This window comes from Acinonyx jubatus, chromosome D4 (assembly GCF_027475565.1).
Source record: "Acinonyx jubatus isolate Ajub_Pintada_27869175 chromosome D4, VMU_Ajub_asm_v1.0, whole genome shotgun sequence".
Lineage (NCBI taxonomy): Eukaryota > Metazoa > Chordata > Mammalia > Carnivora > Felidae > Acinonyx > Acinonyx jubatus.
Window position 1 is genome coordinate 36,362,971 of NC_069391.1, and position 18,728 is coordinate 36,381,698.

General features: G+C 50.4%; 1 protein-coding gene across 13 annotated transcripts in view; it reads right to left on the reverse strand.

Moving 5' to 3' along the window:
• TMEM8B (transmembrane protein 8B) overlaps positions 1 to 18,724 on the reverse strand; it is a 69,095-nt gene extending 50,371 nt beyond the window's left edge. For 12 of the 13 annotated variants that reach the window (XR_003413967.2, XR_003413966.2, XR_003413964.2 and 9 more), the window contains exons 1-10: positions 17,749 to 18,478; positions 13,288 to 13,477; positions 12,705 to 12,912; positions 6,561 to 6,694; positions 5,977 to 6,245; positions 5,039 to 5,364; positions 1,953 to 2,046; positions 1,645 to 1,768; positions 1,410 to 1,552; positions 963 to 1,141 (exon numbers count right to left, since the gene is read on the reverse strand). Coding sequence is in view for 7 of the 13 variants with exons in the window: in XM_027039418.2 (XP_026895219.1) it covers positions 963 to 1,141; positions 1,410 to 1,552; positions 1,645 to 1,768; positions 1,953 to 2,046; positions 5,039 to 5,364; positions 5,977 to 6,245; positions 6,561 to 6,694; positions 12,705 to 12,912; positions 13,288 to 13,477; positions 17,749 to 18,286 (2,205 nt within the window). In the remaining 6 variants the exon portion in view is untranslated. Of the gene's footprint in view, positions 1 to 962; positions 1,142 to 1,409; positions 1,553 to 1,644; positions 1,769 to 1,952; positions 2,047 to 5,038; positions 5,365 to 5,976; positions 6,246 to 6,560; positions 6,695 to 12,704; positions 12,913 to 13,287; positions 13,478 to 17,748 lie in introns of all 13 variants that reach the window. The other variant, XM_053204941.1, reaches the window with a different exon arrangement.
• Positions 18,725 to 18,728: the final 4 nt, after the last annotated feature.

An 18,728-nucleotide genomic window follows, 5' to 3' on the forward strand; every position in this document is an offset into this window, starting at 1 on the left:
GGGAAAATCTACATGGGGGTTACATCACAGTCGCAGGCTCACTCCTCTACCTTTTCCTTTCACTGTGATGCTTGCTCTAATATGAACTTTTCTGTTTGTGGAGGAGTGGGAAGACACGGAGAGGGGATTGTGGACATTCTGTAATGGGAGGGTAAGGATTTAAAACTATACTAATCTTCATCAAAATATGCTCCTTTGAGCTGGAATTTTATGTCACACCACCACTTCCCATGATGGCTCAGGACGTAGCTGAGTCATAAGATTTCTTAGGATCCCAAGAGCCAGAATGCTCTATAAACTACCCAGGTAGAGACATCCTCTCTGTCTTCCAAAAGCTCTCATGAGAGTTCAAGGAGGCCATGGTGACTAAATGGGGATACACCTTCTCATACCATAAGAACATGCTGAAGATGCAGAAGTCCCCAGGACAATGAGGAACATGAACACAGTGTAGCTAGCCCTCACATCATGAGAAGTGGAGACTCCGTACAGAGACATGGGAGAAAGTGCAGATCCCTTGCCACCGTTCAGAGTGGAAAGGTGAAGCTGTGGACACCGTTCCATACCATAAAACAGCCAGGGTGTTTAAGTAAAGGTCTCCTTGGCCCCTGGGGTGTGCTCAAATTCCTTTGAGCAGAATTGTTTAAACTCTGTCTAGGCAAGGGAGAACATCCTGTTTCAGTCCTGGGGTGTGACACAGCTGGAGAACACACTGTTTCTAGTGGCTGTTGCTTATCTTAAGTTACAAACGGCCTTGTTAATTTATCCCAATGTGCCTTACAAAAATTACTATAGTCTTCGCATGCCATGACACTGCTGTAGAAGACATCGTTGAAAAGGAGACATCCTCATATGATGAAGGTGTAGACATTCCCACATCCGTGGAAAACACGGTGGAAATGCAGACCCTCACCCATCACCATGAAATAAGGACTTGGTGAAGACACAGATGCACCGCATACCGTGGAGAAGAACATGGTGAAGGTGTAGACAGCAGCCTCCAGCACATATCGGCTCCGGATGGCCAGGACCACGGGTGGCAAAAACATGAGGTTGCTCAGGCAGAGCAGAAGCGTGGACAGCAGCTGGAATCCATAAGTGAGCGCATCTGCACTGTCAGTGCAGCCCCAGCCCCTCCACCCTGCGAGGGGGGAGAGCACAAGGTGGAAGGTGGAAGAGGGCCCAAGGCAGCCACGGTTGGGTTCGGGTTGGGCAGACACTTCTGCTGGCGGCCTCTTGCCAGGCGCAACGTCACAGCCGGTAGTGGGTGGTCTCACCCTGGCTCGGCCCTCCAATTCTCTCCAAACCCATTCTCAGTTCCAGCTGCCGTCCCGCAGTCCAGACCACCCCCCACACCCCCCACCCAGGAGCCCACCGGCGCGGCTCCCTGGCCAGCCCAGCCCGCTCACCGGCCTTGCACTCGCAGGCCGCGTACAGGTAGTTGTGCGTGCGCAGCAGCTTGCACTGGCCATAGGGCCCGCAGTCGTCCACGCAAGGGGACAGGAAAGTGCGCAGCCGCACCTCAGCCGTCGCGTTCCGGCACCGCACGTACCTGAGCACATGAGGGCCATGGTCACCTGCGGCCCCGGCCAGGCCACTACTTCCCTGTCCCAACCCCGCCCTGCCCCGCCCCGCTCCGCTCACCGAGGCCCCACGCCGCACAGAGAGCGGAGGGTCAGGAACCAGGTCCCGGTCTGTGGGAAGGGGATTCGCAGCCTGGCCACTCTGGAAGTGGCACTGACCGAGAGGAGGAAGCCAGCCAGGGACTCTTAGAGAAGGGAGAAGAGGGCATATATCAGTGAGAGGGAGGAGGAGTCAGTATGGGGTCAAGACCTAAAGAACCTTCACCCACCTGACCCTACTTCCCTAGCCCATCCTTTCTCCATACCATCCCCTACTGCCCCAGCCCCAGACTTAAAGCCTCCTCTGCTTCTCCCGTTCCTCACCCCCACCTTTAGAACAGGTCACTGCCGCATCCCCCAGGCTCAAGGGCACCTCGTGAGTCAGGCATCCGAACACTGTCACGTTTTCCTGGCGCAGGGAGCTCTGAGGAGGGCAGGTATGAAGAAGAGGCAGTCACACCCTCCAAGCCCTACCACCACCCCACCGCCCCCAGACTCCTACACCTGTTAACCCTTCTCCAGAAACCCCTCCAAGAGCTCGCTGGACATCCATTCCTGTAGGTGCTCTCCACGCCAAAGCCTGCCTTTCTCCTTCTCCCCGTCTTTTTCTCTCCTTCTCCCTCTCTCGTCTCCATTCTTAGAACAGAAAAACTGGAGAACACCAGATCTTCCACAGCAGAGATCTTTCAAAAACTAATGAGAAGGAAAGGCCCAATTCTGAATGTTGTCTTTGAGCAGAATTGTTTAAACTCTGTCTAGGCAAGGGAGAAGATCCTGTTTCAGTCCTGTCTAGCTTGCTGGAGGGAATAGGAGGGGGACTGTTGCTGGATGTAGAAACTAGTTGTGAACAAAGGTAAGTGTAAGGTTTTCAGTCACCTTCTTATCTTCACCTGGGTCTGAAGGCAGGAGGCGTGTAAAGAAATGTATTCTTCCTCAGGTGAAGTGATCCTAGGTACTAAATATCAGTAACAGAATGCCCGAGGGGTTAATGTAGCAACCTGTCTGGGATTTAAAGAAACCAGATATCCACAGGACTAAACGTAAGGAGCGTCTACAACAATAAAAGTAACAGGATGCCATAAGCTCACCTCATTCAAGAAGGATTTGAGGTAGCTTATTAAATGCATATAATAGGATGAAGTAAATGCATGAGGGAAATTTAAAGATCAAGATAAGAAGATAAAGTCTGTCTCTAGCTGTGAGCCATATATTTGATGCTGACTTCCAAGCAACCAAAGCAAAAAAGGAAACATAATGAGTTACCAGATTTTATCTTATGAGTCCATAAGATAAAATTTAATCGGAGTCTCAGAAGTACAGCATCCAAAGGGGTGGTTCTCAGGAAAATTCTAATCAAAGAAGCACTGTGTTCTGTCATGCATCCTGTCCTCAACCACAAGGGTGAATTTCATACAACTTGCTTATAACTTCCTTCAATGCAAGCCAGGGTAATATGCCAGAGTATTCCATAGAAATCATTCTAGTGGGAAGCCAAAGGAAAAATGTCCTCTAGGTATGCAGTTCTGTGATCCAAGTGTTCAGTTCTTGATTCCAAGGGGAAAAAAATTAAAATACTTGGAGGGAAAAAGCATAGAAGATGAGCCAACATCTTTCAGAATAAATATAACGGACTGTTTGCAGTGGGTAACAAATGTCATGGCATATAGATGGGTGTAATATAAGCGGATGAATGCAGAAGGGCCAGGGAGGAGCCATGGGGGGGGTGGGGACACTGGCCTTCTACTCTCAAGACACTGAGGAAGAACAAGTATGCATGGTGCTGGTCTCTGAAATGGGTGCTACAGTTTCAAGGTCAAATCAAGACCTCACTGTCACTGCCCAAAGGCAGTAAGAGTCCAAATTTAAGTATGAAAATAAGGAATGTCTTCAGGTTGAAGAATCTGCTCTGTCCTGACCAGCAGAAGGACAAAAAGTTCTGAGCCATGTGCCATAAAAGACCACATCTAGCCACAGATCAGGTCTCAGGTTGGCTGATAGGAAAATGGTGCCTGCCCCCGGAGCAGGGGAATAATAGAGTTAAAAGCCTGGCTGGGGAAACAGTACATAAATTATTGGATCAATGCCAGTCTAAGACAGTCACTAAGGTCCTGATACAGGACTCTGCCCTCAGCCCAGTCTTATTTAATGCTGAAAATAATGAAGCCTGGCTCTTCGAGTGTGTGAATTACATAAAGCAGGGAAGACCCAAGGCCCAAACTAGTATTAGGCAATGGCTCAAAGATGGACATGAATTCTTCTATTCAAGTTACAAAGTTCACTGCAAAAATATGAGACAGGAATGGGCAGCAGTTCACAGGCAGGCTCAGAGCATGAAAATGCGTATGCCCCTTGGTTGCAAGTAGATAAACACAGAAGTTAATATGAAAAAGGACTGAGAGGACACACAATTTTATGTCTTCGACTTTCCAAAACTTTTACATGTGATCCTATTATTTTTATAATAAAAAAGTAAGTGTCTACAACTGTTTTGAAGAAAATAAAAATGAAAAAGGAAAAGACCTCAAGATGTTAGTTCACCGCAGCCCCAGGTGATTCCCCAGTGTGATGTGGAAGCTGAAAGAGGGAACTGGATCTCAGGCTGCACAAACACCACCTGCCACCCTGGTCAGACCCCCTTGGATCACTGATCTCAGAGACACCATGACCAGAGGAGACAGCAGAGGATGGGAGATGTCTAAGATGCTGAGATTGTTCAGCTTAGGGGAGATTGAGGGGCATATGAAGGACTGTTAAAATAAGACAGCATATAACAACTGTACCACACCGATAACAAGGTGTAAATAATAGAGGAAATTGTGCAGGGAAAGAGGGGGGATATAGGAACTCTCTACTTTCTGCTCAATTTTTCTATAAGCTTAAAACTTCTCTGAAAAATCAAGTCTATTAATTTAAAAAAAAATAAAAAGGACAAGGATAGATTTACTGCCAATAGCTTCAGGGGCAAAACAAAGATTGGTGGATAGAAATCCACGGAGGCAGATTTTCATGGAATGTGAAGACTGCCTTTAGCAATCAGAGCTAAATATGGACTGCATGGCCTTAAGAGGTGATGAACTCCCCATCACAGGAGATTTGCAAGAAAAGTGAACACCTGCCATAGAGACCCTTAGGAAGCGGAAGGTTAACCTATAAAACTGGGATAAGTTTAGCCCACTCTGAGTTGCCCTGGCTGACCTAGCCCATCTGTAGTAAAGTCAATACTCAGGGGAATGTTTTTTGACCAGAATTGGGCTGAGACATGGTCGCTAATCATAAAGTTGGTCAAAAGGAACCCAGATATGCTTCCAGAAGGAGTTAAGAGCCCCCACACCCCTGACACCTTCTCCTTTAAGTTCCCCTCCAGGACAACCTTCCCCCCTCCCCCCACCGCCCCCGCTGCTTTCCACCAAGAGTACCACATTGAGCTGGAGCTCCAGGCTGAGGACGCCCCCACTGTCCAGCACTGGCAGCAGCCTCAGGGCAAACACTGCCGGGCGCTCAGGGGGGAGGGCCACGCTAGGGCCAAAGAAGATGTAGAAGTGGACAGAGAAGGTATCCAGTTCATTACGCAGCGTTGGGCGCACTGGCCAGCAGTGCTCTGGTGGAGATGTGGCCCCAGGCCCCTCAGGAGAGGCCCCCAGGGATGGCGGCTCTGGGGGCAGTGGTTGGTTGCCCAGTGACTGGGGCATGTTCATGGCAGCTCCAGGGACCAGGACACGGGACAGGCTGGGCTGCGGGCACTCTGTGGGCAGAGAAAATCAGTGCTGGGGCCTGCTGCCCTCACAAGCCCTGCAGCCCCACCACAAACCAGATCTGAGCCAGACAGGAATTAGCAAAGGGTAGGGAGAGACAAGAACTAGAATCAAATGCCCCTTGGGAATATGGGGCATCCAGGGTCACAGGATCAGGCCCAGGGGGTTCCTAGTGGTCACAGCTAATGTCATGTCATGTGGAGGGAGTCCAAGTCATCTGTCCCTCCCTAAGGGCAGTGAAGACACTGTTGAAACAGATGATGGGCCCTCTCAGTGTTTGGCATGGGCTTTGGCAAGGGCGGTGGTTTTCGATGCCCCTGCCTACCCTAGGAAACTGAAAAAGAGACTAAGCCAAGGAGAGTATTGAGGTCCCTTAGTTAGCCCCAAATCCGGTGCAAAATAATGATCTGAAGGCCTTCCAACAAATCAAAGCTCCAAGTTGGTAGGGCTTTTGGGAGTGTAAAGGAGCCTGGGTGGAGTTGAGCAGACTACAGGGACATGGCAGAGGGTCAACGAACACAGCCACCACGCTGCCTCTTCCCAGCCACAGATATCAGCACAGGCTGAGTGGCAGTGCCAGAGGCAGATGTGGGGCTTCTGACCTTGCAACCGCACACACAGCTGGAAGCGGATGGTCCTGCCAGGACCCCGGGATGGTATCTCCACACGCACGTAGACCCAGTGCCCCCAGGGGGGGAGTGCCAGCTCCAGCTGGCACATCGAGGCACCTCCACAGGATACAGAGCTTGAGTTGTGCAGGGGTGGGGCCTTGGGACGTAGGTGCAGTGTCAGGGGGCAGACCGATGCCCCACGGCTCCCCACACATACCAGCTGTGCTGAAACCCTGTAAGTAAAGCTGGGCACAAAGACCCTGGACAGAGGGGAGGTTGGGGGTAAGAAAGGACAGGTGAGAGGGTGAGAAGGACACCAGAATGAAGAAAACACTAGGAAGAAGTTAGCAGGAAGGGACAGGGGATAACAGGAGGTCTTTTCAGGTCCTCCTGTCCATGCTGAGAGAGAGGGAGGCAGGGGTCCAACCCACCCTCAGGGCTTTGGGTGGCCCAGCAGCCCAGGTTGGCCACAGGGTGAAAAGAAGCCAAAAGAACGCTATTGCCTGTTTGAGGCCAGGGAAGGAAGAGGGAAAGGAAGAGGGAAAGGATCAGGTTTGGGGGAGTATCTGACTTACTTGTACAGGGCTGAGCGATTGTGCGGGGAGAGGGTTTGCTCTGAGGGACGGCCAGGCACCAGCACAGCAACATCCAGCAAACGCCGGACAATCAGCTGCGGCTGAAGGAGGTACTGACACTCATCCTGGAGACCCTGAGACAAAAGCAGGGGTGGTGGGAGGGTAGAGACAGCAAGGGTGATACTAAAGCAAGGCAAACAGAATCTGCTGAGGGGTCGGGGACAAAGCTCCTCTGGCCTCTTGCCCCCAGAGCTAGGATTGAGGTCTCTCTAGGCCCTAGGTCCCTCCTGCCTTGTCTGCACCTCTGTCTTTGCTAGGTCTCTAGGATCTGCTGTGATCCTCGGCCTTGGCTGTTTGGGGACTCAAACCCAGTCCTTCCTGACAATCAGGCCCGCTCCTCCTCCACTCTAACTCCTCCTCCTGAGCAGTCCTGGACCATCCTTTGATGCAATTTCAAACTACCCCATTTCCCCTCCAAGCCCTCAAAAACTTAGAACACCGGCTCTCTTTGGGGGTTAGAAAGCTCCTTGAGGCCTCCAGTCCAAACCCACCGGAGCCTACTAATCTGAATCTTTAATTTCTTTTATCCCCCACCTGCCCTCCCAAGAGCTTGTCCAGCCTCTGCTTTAACACCTCCAGGGAAGGGCCACTCTACCTCCTAGGCAACCTCCAGACTGTAAACAGCTTGAAAACAGGATCCTTGTCTTACTTTATTTTTGCTCCCCCAGACATGGAACCTAATATAAAGTGCATACCTCACAGATGAATGTCTGCTGAATATATGAACCAATCAATCAATCAACACAGCTGGGGGCAGCTCTGATGTTTATGAAGCCAAAGCCTGTTTTCTGTCTCCCCTCCCACTGCTCTGCCTCAGGAGACCCACAGATTCATCTGCTTCTTCTGAATCAGGCTAGGTTTCTTCCGTTGCTGGACAACAGTCACATCTAAGCTGCTCTTCTGGGTGAAATCCCTGACCCTTGTCGACTCAGTTCACACCACCTGGCACACACAGCCTCCTCACTCTTCAGTGGGCACAGTCCCTTTATTCTGGTTCCTCTTCTGCAACATCTGCAGCTACCTAAGCCCACCAATCCTAGCAATTCAGAGGATGGGGTTCCTGATTAGGCTTCTCTGTTATTCTGGACAAATGGCCTTATGTGGGCCCACTAAACTGGAGGCTACTGTTTATTTATGTGGTTATTCTGACCAAGACAAACCTCTAAACCTCATTCTGACAAATGTTGCAGGCTCTGACATCCTACCGAGTTCCATAGCATGGAATAAGCCAGCCAAGGCACTGACTTCCAGCAAAACTCCACAAGGCTGGAAGAAGGCCTTGACGGATGCCAGGCCAGAAGATCTCACTACCCTTCGCCTGGAATTCTTCTGTGCCTTTTGCAGCATTGCATCCTCAATGCCTAGCACACCACCTGGCAAATACTAGGTGATAAAAAAGAGGATCCTTTCAGAGAGCTCTTCAAACTACACAGTTGCTCAGAGACCTCCATCTCTGATATCCAAAGCAGATCCCTCATCTTTGGTGTCAAACCCTAAGGCCCAGAAATACTAACACAGGCATCTCATCAACCCCACTTCCTAGGGCAGGAATTACCACCACAATAACTTTGCAGTAAGCAAGCCCCAAGAGTGGAGGCTCACACTTGGGAGGTGGCTCATTTCCTTGCAGGATGGACAATTCAGGGGAAGAGATACTTTCCTCCACATCTTTCTTGCTGTTGGCTTAACTGAAGGATTAGTGGACATGACCTCAATGGTTAAAATGCATTCCTTCCTTAAACTGTATAATAGGCACATCTAACACTCCTCCTTTATTGTGGAAGGAAGCACTCAATCGGTGAAGAGCAGGGAAGGTGCAGAGGTACAGCAGCCTTTGCCCTATGATAGGGCAAGAGAAAGGGCACCAGAAGCCAGGTCTTCAGGAGCTGCCAAGGCATGAGCCAGGTGAGAGAGTCCAAACTGAGCCAACATCAGCAGTCATGTAAGGAACAGGGCCAAAGCAAGGACACTTGAGAAACCAGGAGGGCCAAAGTGAGAAGTAGATTGCGAACCAGTCTGAAAGAAGCTGGGAAGGAAAGCCTTCAACTGAACCCTAAATGTCCTAGTATGGCTGGGCTGAGTTTCCTAAGGAAGGCCTGAGCAGGGTAGCTAGACTCTGGATAGGGCTTACAGACTAAGATGCCCAAAGACACTTGCCCTTCTCTGTAGGGATATCCCAGTACCCAGCACAATCCCTGGCCCACATTCGGTCGGCACCAATCAACATGGAAGAGTGCTGGACAGACTGCAGGGGGCAAGAGTGGAAGCAGGGAGAGGCCTGGGAGGTTACTGCAGTGGTCCAGGACAAAGCTCAGGGAAGGTATGCTCAGAGTGGAAAGAGAGAAGTGGATGCCTCCAGAGCACGCTTTAGAAGTAGAGTCAACAAGACTTTTTCTTTATGGAGTAGCTATAGAGAATTAAAGGGAAAAGAAGAATCAAGTATGACACCAAAATTTGGAGCTTGAACAAATGGTGAATAGCAATGCCAATTTATGGAGAAGAAAAGAGAGAGAAGAGGCTTAGCCTAGAAGAAGTAAAATGGGAATCAAAGAGATTTTTACTTTTGGCTTTGTTTTGATTTGTACATGCTAAGTTTGAGACATTTCTTGGACATCCAATCAGAGATACCAAGTAAGCAGTTAAATACAAAGTCTGAAGTTCAAAGAAATGAGGACTCATGGAATACACTTGGAAGGCATAACCTATAGGTGGTATTTAAAACTATTCTTCTGGGGACACCTAACAAGAGAAAGGAGAAATAAAAAAGGAACTGTCTCAGGACCTAGCACTGGGGCCCCACAAGAGGAGACACCAAGAAAGGACACAGAGAAGGAGGAAGAGGTGGGCAGGAGGAAAATAAGGACAGTTCTGTAAAGTCACAATGGCCAAAAGGAAAAAGTGTTTCAGTTAGGAAAGAGTAATATAAGGAACTAGTTAACAGGTAGTTACTACTTAACTCTGGAGAGGGGAAGTGGGGACCGGAAGGAGATGAAAGGAAGACTTACTTTTCACTGTATGCCTTTTGTACCTTTCGAATGTTGTACCAGGTGCATATATTACCTATTTGAAACACAAATATAATAATTTAGAAGGCGGAGGAAGAGCAGAATGAGCACTGTTAGTAGGTTTTAATCTCTTCAAGTTGAGACACAGAGCTTCACTTGGTCTTAGTTGGTGGATTCAGCCGAATCCTTTCTTCTCTAGTCTGTTTCTTTGTTTTCCTATCCTTGTTTTCATTATTTTACCTGCTTTCATTTACTTTCAAATCTTGGAGCTGGAAAGAGGAAGCATTTGAGGAGAATTCTGCTCCAGACATTTGGAAAACTCTCCCCTAATGAGCCATGTGGGTGCCAGATGTTATCTACAATCCAAAGGCCAGTCCCTCAGTGCAGGCTGGGCACCACAGAACGAGCACATGCTCCGAGACAGGGAAAACAAGGTGATGGAGGGCATGAGACAAGACAGAAGAGGTTGATAGGAAAAGGGGGAAAAGGAAAGGAGAAGTGAGATCAGTTTTGGACACTATGAATTTGAGAAGATGGCAGAAGAACAATAAAAATATGCCATGCCCTCACTACGTGCCAGGCTCTGTGCTGGGTGCTAGGAATACAGCAGTGAATGGCATGGACACAGGAGCTCGCAGAAGCTCTCCACAGAGCTCAGGAGAATGGCCAGGGCCAGATAACTCACTTCCCTTTTACCAGCTCTTAAGGATCCCAATCACTCTCAGGATAAAGTTCAAGCTTCTAGGTCCTTCACCATCTGCTCTGCTCACCCCTCCAGCTCTCTCACCCACTCCAACAACCACTCCACACTGAACCACTTCAGTTCTCCCTTCTGTGCTTTAGCCCATGCTACCCCCACCACCTGGAATGCCTTTCCTTACTTTCTCGACATCAGGCCTCACTTCCTATTTCCTAAAACCGCCTCCACCATACTACCAAGCCGAGTTAGCCATCTCTCCTTTGTCCTCTTAAAACATCTCCTGTATCTCACGAATATACATCTTATTTATCTGTGTCCCTCACACCCAATCCAAGGTCAGAGACAAAGCAGGTGCTCAAGGACTATAGGTCCAAAGCTGAGGAGGACCCTAGAAACAGTGCTGCCTTCTTATGGTTGGGACTCCAGACCTCACCCGAGGCGAAGCCTCACAGGAAGTCAGGACAATGGTATAAGGAGAAAGCAAGTCAAGAAGATGGAGCCCTGGAGGAATGCTCTGGACAATTCATCCACAGGATTGAATCTACGGAATTACCCAGAGAACTTAAGAATCCTTAGAGGCCCATGTAAGATTCCAAAAGATAATCTAATTCTTAGGGGAACCAAAAGGATGATCCTTGCCCATCCCTACCCCGAAGCCTCTAGAAGAGTCCTTGTCTAAAGACCTACATCTCTCATGGTATCCAGGTCTGCTGCCATTCATTGGGTAAGGTATAACTGTGCCCTCTTGTCTCTAATGTTGCCGCATCCCAGAAGTTCTGCTGGCTAACCCTCCAGCCTGCAGTTCCAAATCCCCAGACTCTACTTCCTATATCTAGATGCAAATGGCTATGTCAAGGCTAGTTCTGACCTCTCCTAACCAGGTGTTAGCTCCTATAATCCCAGTCCAGGCCTAGGCCCCAGGTTCCTCCTGCCCATCCAGAAAGGTTTTTGGGTAACTAGAACAGGGCTTCAGAAGAATTCTCCCTGTCAGTTCTCACAAAGAGAGTCAAGGATCAAAGTTACAATCAGGAATGGGCTCTTTGGGATTTGGCCAAAGACCTAAGATATTCCTCAGAATAGAATAACCCTTGGTTCTGAAGAGAGTCAAGATCCACCCAGAACCCAGAGGCATTTCCAGGTGAGTTACTAACATGCTGTCATCCAGAGGACTCCCAGGCCTTGACAGGAAATTCTCTGGCACATCACTCTCAGGAAAAACAGACCTATCACTGAGGCCTCAGGAAGCTACCTCAGACCTAGTTCCCATCTCTGATAACAGCAGTGCCGGTGCACTTGTCCCTGTATAATTCTCAACTCATTCAAAAGCCTCACAAGACCTTCTCTGAACACCAAGCTATAGCAGGAGGAAAGGCAAGCCTGATACAATCACAGAGTCACAGCCCTCAAGAAACTCAGCCTGAAGAGATATATCTGAGTCAAAGCTTCACCTAATTGGAAATTTCTGCCCCTTTCAATTCTCAATGGCCAAGTCCCACTACATTTCATGTTCTTCAGCATCCTGTTCTTTAAATTCTTGCTCCGTTCATGCTCAGTCCTTCACCCTTACCACTGGCCCCACACACATAACCATCCCACTCTGCCAATGGCCAGCTCATCATACCCTCCCTTCCTGTCAACGGATAAGAATAAGAAACCTATAGATCCTATCACTAGGAGGAAACCTGGTCTGCCCAGCACCTGGAGGTGGCAGGAAATCTTTGTGGCATTTCCTTCCCCTCCAAACCAGAACGAAGAAGCGTCCTGACCTTTGAACCTACACTTCAGACTTTAAAAATCTCTGTTCTATGAAATCAGTGCTGATATTTAGAGAAAAGGGAAACAATAGCCAGGAGGGGCACCAGCTTCCCAAAGCATCCTTTTAACAGGAAAGGGCTTCCGTGACCCCAAGTGTTCTCCTATGGTCTTCCAGAGGGTATAGGGGGCTGAAATTATGAGAGAAGAGGAATGCATTCTCCTAGATGGACCAACGACTGAGCTGGAGCCTATGAGAGTCTGCATAGCTACCAGCAATCAAGATGTAGAACCAGACCAGTCCTGGGCTTCTGCGGCAGCTTCTGTGATCACCTTGAATAACCCTTGCACCTTCTAATAGGGACACTACTCCACAGTGCCAGGAATCTCCCTTCAGCTAACCTGGGACCCACTATGTCCTCCTAAGGCTCCCAAATTGCCTCCTACAGATCAAGACCTCTGGCCCACCAGGTAAACTTCTGCCCTCTAGCTATGCCCCACCCTAGCCACCCTTATGCTGTTACCCACCCTGGCACAAGATTAGCATGTCAAGTAGCCTGTGGGGGGAATTCAGCAGACATGGAGAAGCAGCTTTGGCCCCTCCTTTCCTGGGCAGCGTTAACCCACCTTGACAGAGATGTGGCCGTGGGCCTGGGGAAGGTGGGCAGCCAAGAACCAGTCCCCAGGTAAGGGGCTGCTGACGTTAAAGATGCCTGAGGTGCGGTTGGGCAGTGTCCAGCTGAGGGTCAGTGAGAAAACCCCAGGCACAGCTGTGTCCCCCGGGAAGTGTGTGTGCAGGGGATTGATGACAGGGGGTGCCCCGGACCGGAAATACCTGGGGGACCAGAATGAGGAGAGGAAGACAATAGGCAATGGGGTGGGAGACATGAAATGGGGAAAAGAAGAACTGTCAACTCATCGCCAATAACACAAGTGAATTCCCTACACTGATACATACAACAAAGTGGTTCCAGGTCAGGAGTCAGGACATAAAGAGTAAAAGGTCAGCTCAGACTCTCACACAGTCAAACAGTACTCAGGAAGTAGTCAGGAGACAAAGGTCTTGTCCCTCACTCAGTCATACTTCAATCCGGACAAGGGTCAGGGATCAGGGTCAGGAGGTCAGTTTAGATACTCATAAAGTCACACTTTAGTTTGGAGAGTGGTCTGGGGTTGGAGGTGGGGTCAGGATGTTAACTCGGACACTCACACAGTCACACTTTGGTCTGGACAGTGGTCCCCAAAAGTTCCCCCCTGCTCCTTGAAGATGATGAGGTTCCAAACAGCCAGGAATGTGTCCTCGGGAACGTGGAAGTGGAAGAGCTCGGTGCTGGCAAAGGAGCGGAAGGGACTCAGCTTGCGGGGTGAGCAGGTGGAGTAGTCAGTCAGGAAGAGGCCTCCTGGGGAGCATGCAAGAGAAAAAGGAGCAGCGTAGGGCTCAGGGCATTTCTGCTAAGCAACAGGCACACCAGTCTTCCTCACCGATAGCACAAACTCAACAAATATTCTCTTCTGAGTCAGGAGCTGGGTCTCATGCTACCCTAGCCATCATCTGCTTTAATCCTTACAATGCCTTGGGGAAAATGACCTGTTTTTACAGATAAGGAAACTGAGGCTCAAGCCTAGACCAAACTGAGAATTCAAACCTACATCCATCTACATCCCAAACCAGGACCCTTTATATGACCCCTCACTTAGGAGCCATTGTTCTCCTCTTAGCAAGCCTAATAACACAGATGTGTGAATGGCACACATGTGTATGTGTGTGTGTGTGTGTGCGTGTGTGTGTGTGTGTTGGCATGGACTCTTGGGCCACTGAGCAGGCTAAACTCCACCTGTGGAGCTTCAAAGTCAGCAAGGAACTGTCTAACTTTCCTTGTTTATTTTCTTCCCCTTTCTGTTCCCCTGTGGTCCCAAGAGCAGTGAAAACCCTCAGAAGCCTCACAAAAGCTGTCTGTATACTGGCTCAGGGCAGGAGGGAGGGTTGGGTGGAAATGTGGTGAGGATGCAAAGGACCAGCTTGGGTGGCAGAGGCAAGAACAGGAGCTGGCAGACACCATGAGAACTCCCAGGAGAGAAGGGAGTCATCAGGCCCTCTAGGATTCAGAATGAACAACCAGACGGCGTTTCCCCAGAGGAAGACCCAGTGAGGCAGTCAGTTCATGACTCAGTGGAATCTCAAACCACTTGGAAATATTCACACTTGGAGCTGGGGGGTACTGGTCATCTCTAACTGAAGTGCCAAGCTACAAGATACCTGATCATGGTTGTTCAGAGCACAGCCAAGGTGAGCAAAAAAGTCTAGTGGCAGCAGCTAGCCAGGCAAACACACAGGCACTATGACTGCTAGAATTGTGAAAATAACCTGTAGCTCAGCTGCATAGAAGGGTGTCCCAAATGGCAGGCAAAATTCTGGAGAATCTGACTGCTCTAGAGATTTAAGACCAGCCCCAGAGAAGCACAGAAGGATGCCCCCAGGACAGATGAGAAGGCTCGGAACTCAAGCAGCTTCAGGACAGAGCAGGGGCTGGAGGGGAGACCCTGGACGAGAGTTTTCAGCCAAATAGGAAATACCCGCAAGGCTTACCTCGTCTGACAATCTCCCTTCCAGAAATGGGAGCTATAACTCCAAAAATGAGGTATATGATACAACAGAGAAAGAGCTACCTGGGAAAGACAGTCGGCAGAAGGAGGGAGCACAGGTAAGGAGGACACCGGTGAACTTCAAGGTCACCCTACCCAGAGCTGCCCTAAATATGTAGAGGCCACTGGCCCTAGACTGGCCTCTCCTCATCCTCAAAGGCCAGTCACACCAAAGGACTAGTCAGTCCAGCTCAGACCACATGATTGGTCTCAACTGTCAGCGAGGAAGACCTGCCACCTTGCAAGCTGAGCACTGATTAACAGGGAGGCAGAAAGCCGAGAGCTAAAAAGCTTGGATACTATGGTTACAAGCAAGCAGAGCTCTGGAGCGCCCTCTGCTGGGGTCGAGGGAGGGCCTCTCCTCCTCCAAAGCGGGTACCAGGGATGGGTCACCGGATGGGCCATTGCTACTGCTAGGAAGAAATGTTGGCCAGGCCCCTAATGCGGACTCTCAGAGAACTAGTGGTGAAAAGTAGCTAATGAGTTTTGGGAAACAATGGATAAACAAATACAAAAATCCTTGTGATTCAAAGAAACATGGCATGGCCAGGAGAACCGGGGAACTAGTTAAGCCACCCCAAAAATGGCCAGGGGCTATAGAGATCATGGAATGGGCCAGTGGGAAAAGTCCAGCAACTTGACATGGTGGGAGGAACCCAGAAGTTCTGAGGGGAGACACTTGAGAGAGCATCCACAGCCCCAATCATCGCAAGCTCTGGTTTGGCATTTCACAACAGAGCTGTGGCCCAGAGGAAACATGAGTAAAGCCCTGGTCAAGCTCAGATGAAGCTGTCCTGGATGCTCCACTACCTCCACATGAAGCTAGAGTGACTCTCCACCACCATCTGAAACATACATGCACATACACAGACAGACATACGGACACACGTGCATACAGGCAGAGGCGGGCCCTGCTAGTGATAGCACTAGGTAGAACAAAAGGCCACTTCCTGGAATGGGCAGGCACACCTGGGCTATGCAACTATAGTCAGCAGAGGAAAAGATCCAAGGATTGGGGTAGGACCAGGAGACCCAGGAGGTACCTTCCATTCCTGAAATGAGATTGAAGCCAATAATAAGCATTTATCAAGACTATACTATGTGCTGTGATGTGCTATGATGGTCCTGTGACACTGCCAGCCTCTCCTCTGGTGAAATCTATCACCACCACTAGGTCACAGAGCACCCCTGCAGGCAGGCCACCAAGGCAGTGATTATTAACAGCATTAAGGGCAACTCTGCCCGAAGTAGGGCCTATTCAGTGCTCTTTTCCAACTTCATTACAAGTCTCCCCAAAGCACCTGAACCCACTTCTGGACAATCGTGTTTTAACCCACACCCTTTAGCTTTATACAGTTCTATGGCTCATGAACAAAGAAGTCATGGTGGCAGGGATGGAAGCTATGAATTGGGCTCAACAGTATGGATTCTCCCTCGCCCGAACTGAAAAACTGGTATGGCTGCTACCTCCTCTGTGTCTAATCTGCCAGCAGCAGTAATCAACACTGAGCCCCTCTAGAGCTCCTTCCTCCGAAGAGTCAGGCTAGGGCTGACCAAACACTGCCTCCAAATAAGAAGTCCATTTGGAAGGTGACACTTCAGTAATCCATCTATACAAGAAGCATGTTCCTCCTAAAGAGGAACATGTATTCTTCCCCTCACATAATAACATAGGCGCTCAGAGGACACACGGGCTCACATGCACCCCACAGAACATACCAACAGACAAGCATGTACATACACTGACATGACCAGCATTCCCAGGGACCCCTAAGGTACACACACAGACGCTTAAGTGCCCAGATGCCAGTGCACATACACATAGAGTTTGGACATCTCTGCAGGGGCACAACCATTGGCATGTATTGATCTCCTCAAGCTTGTACACTGAACTAGGCCCCCAGAGCTCACCGAAACCCAGCTCCAACCCTCAGCTGCTTGGGTGTTATTGACAAAGACTCCCTTAGGCACATCTCCATCCTATCTACAGTGCCACCCACCAGAGGTGGCAGGGGTTGAGGCCATGAAGACCACAGTCATCTCCTTCTGATAGGGCCAACTTTATGGCATATCTCCTACAGCCAGGACCCCCTCCTCCTATCACATTCTACCCATTAAGAAGTTGGACCTCTCTCTCTCTCTCTCTGAATCACTTCCTCCCTGAATGGTGGCTGTAGGCTGACAACCGGCAAATGAGGAAGAATTTGTGGATTAAGCCTCCTTTTGGGAAGACAGGGGAGAGGACAGGTTGTGCTTTGAGTCTTCTCCCAACTGGGTCAATTTTCCTATTAGGCATATGTTGCAGTGAAAAAAACCCACTAGTATGGGACAGGAATTAGGAAACTTTTTTCTAGCCCCAGTGCCACCATTTACAAGCTTGTATGACCTTGGGAAAACTGCACCCCAACTGAGCCTCAGTTTCCCCATCTGTAAAATGGCCCCATCTGTATTTCAAAACTACTCTAAAAGTGTCAGGAATTATTCCTAAGCAAGTCAAGTTTATCTGGAACAAGGCTGATTAGCAAAAACAAATCCCGTTATAATGGTGACTAACCCATGTCCATCTGTTTGCTACACGTTGTTCTCAAAACTGTTTTCTTAACCCTGTTTTAATGCATGCCCAATATCTCAAAGTTTAGGCCACATCTTCCCACACTGGACTAAAGGCTCTCTGGTGTAGGAGGATCATGTCTCCCCCATCAAACTTCCCTTGCAGGAGAAGTTTGCAAGTTTTCTTCCTCAGAAAAGCAAGAGTCAATGTGGGGTCAGCGTGGACACCAGCAAAGAAAACCTTGGAGTCTCTGTCCTGGGGACTATTAGGCACCTGCTGAGCCTCAAGCCCACAATTTGCTCTCTTCTGAACCTCCCAATTCCTCTCAGTTGTGTAAGACCTCTCTCCTCCCTATTTCTCCCCACCTCTCCCCCAGTGATCTAGCTGCCCAGGTCCCACCTCTCCTGAATCCCTCCAGTCCATCCCTCCCTGCCAGAACCCCATCCCTGCCTCGGTGCTTCCTGCTTCTGCACTCACCAGCCCCTGGGCCAAGGACAGAGAACAGCAACAGCAGCAATAAGGCGGGCGGCAGCTGGAGCCCAGACCTGAGTCGAGGCTGGGAGAGGGGCACGGTATGAGAGAGAGGGGTGGGTAGTGGGAGAGACTTGGGTAAACACAGAGACGAGGGCAAAGGCTGAGATAATGGATTGGGCTGTGCTAGGCACTGGGGTTTGAACAAGGGCAGGGAAAGGGATGGAAGGAGGGGCTGTGATGGGGACTGGAGCAAGGGTAGGGTTTGGGCCTGGGGCTTAAGCAAACACTGGGAATGGGGTCGGGACAGGGGATGGGCTGGGATTTGTGACAGAAGGTGGAACACGGGCATAGGCGGGGTTAGGGGCCAGGAAAGGCACAGGGACTGGGACTGGAGCGGGGGCCTGGGTTGGGACCTGGATCTGGGCATTCGCTGGGACTCAGGCCGGGGCTGGGACCGATTTGGGAAGCGGGGCGAGGGCGGGGCTGGGGGCCAAGGGCTGGATGGGGATAGGACGAGGGGCCGGGACAAGGGCTGGGCCATGGCCCGGGGCGGGGGCGGGGCCGGACCGGCCAGCGCGGGGAGCGCGCAGAGCTGACCCACGGCTCCGCTCCCCACCCCCGGGGGGTGGCTTTCGGTGTCCTTGTGGGCCCGGGGCTGGGGTCGGGCCGGCTGAGGCCAGGCCCGGGACCTGGGTAGGAGTTCAGGCCTGGGCGACTCCGGGCTGCGCTGGACCGGCGATAACCAGGCCCCGCGGCGGCGGCCTCAGCCTGACGTAGTACGACACTCCGCCCCTCCTCAATTCGATTGGTCCTTATCAGTAAAGCCCACCCCATGCCCTATTCTATTGGTCTCCAACTTGATTCTGCGGGCCTTCGAGGAGACTCCCGCCCCAGCCCCTGCTCCCTGAACCCTGCCTTTCTCACCCCATCCTGGGAGCCCCGAAGCCCACCTCGGATCCTCACAGTCCCCACTGATGGAGCCA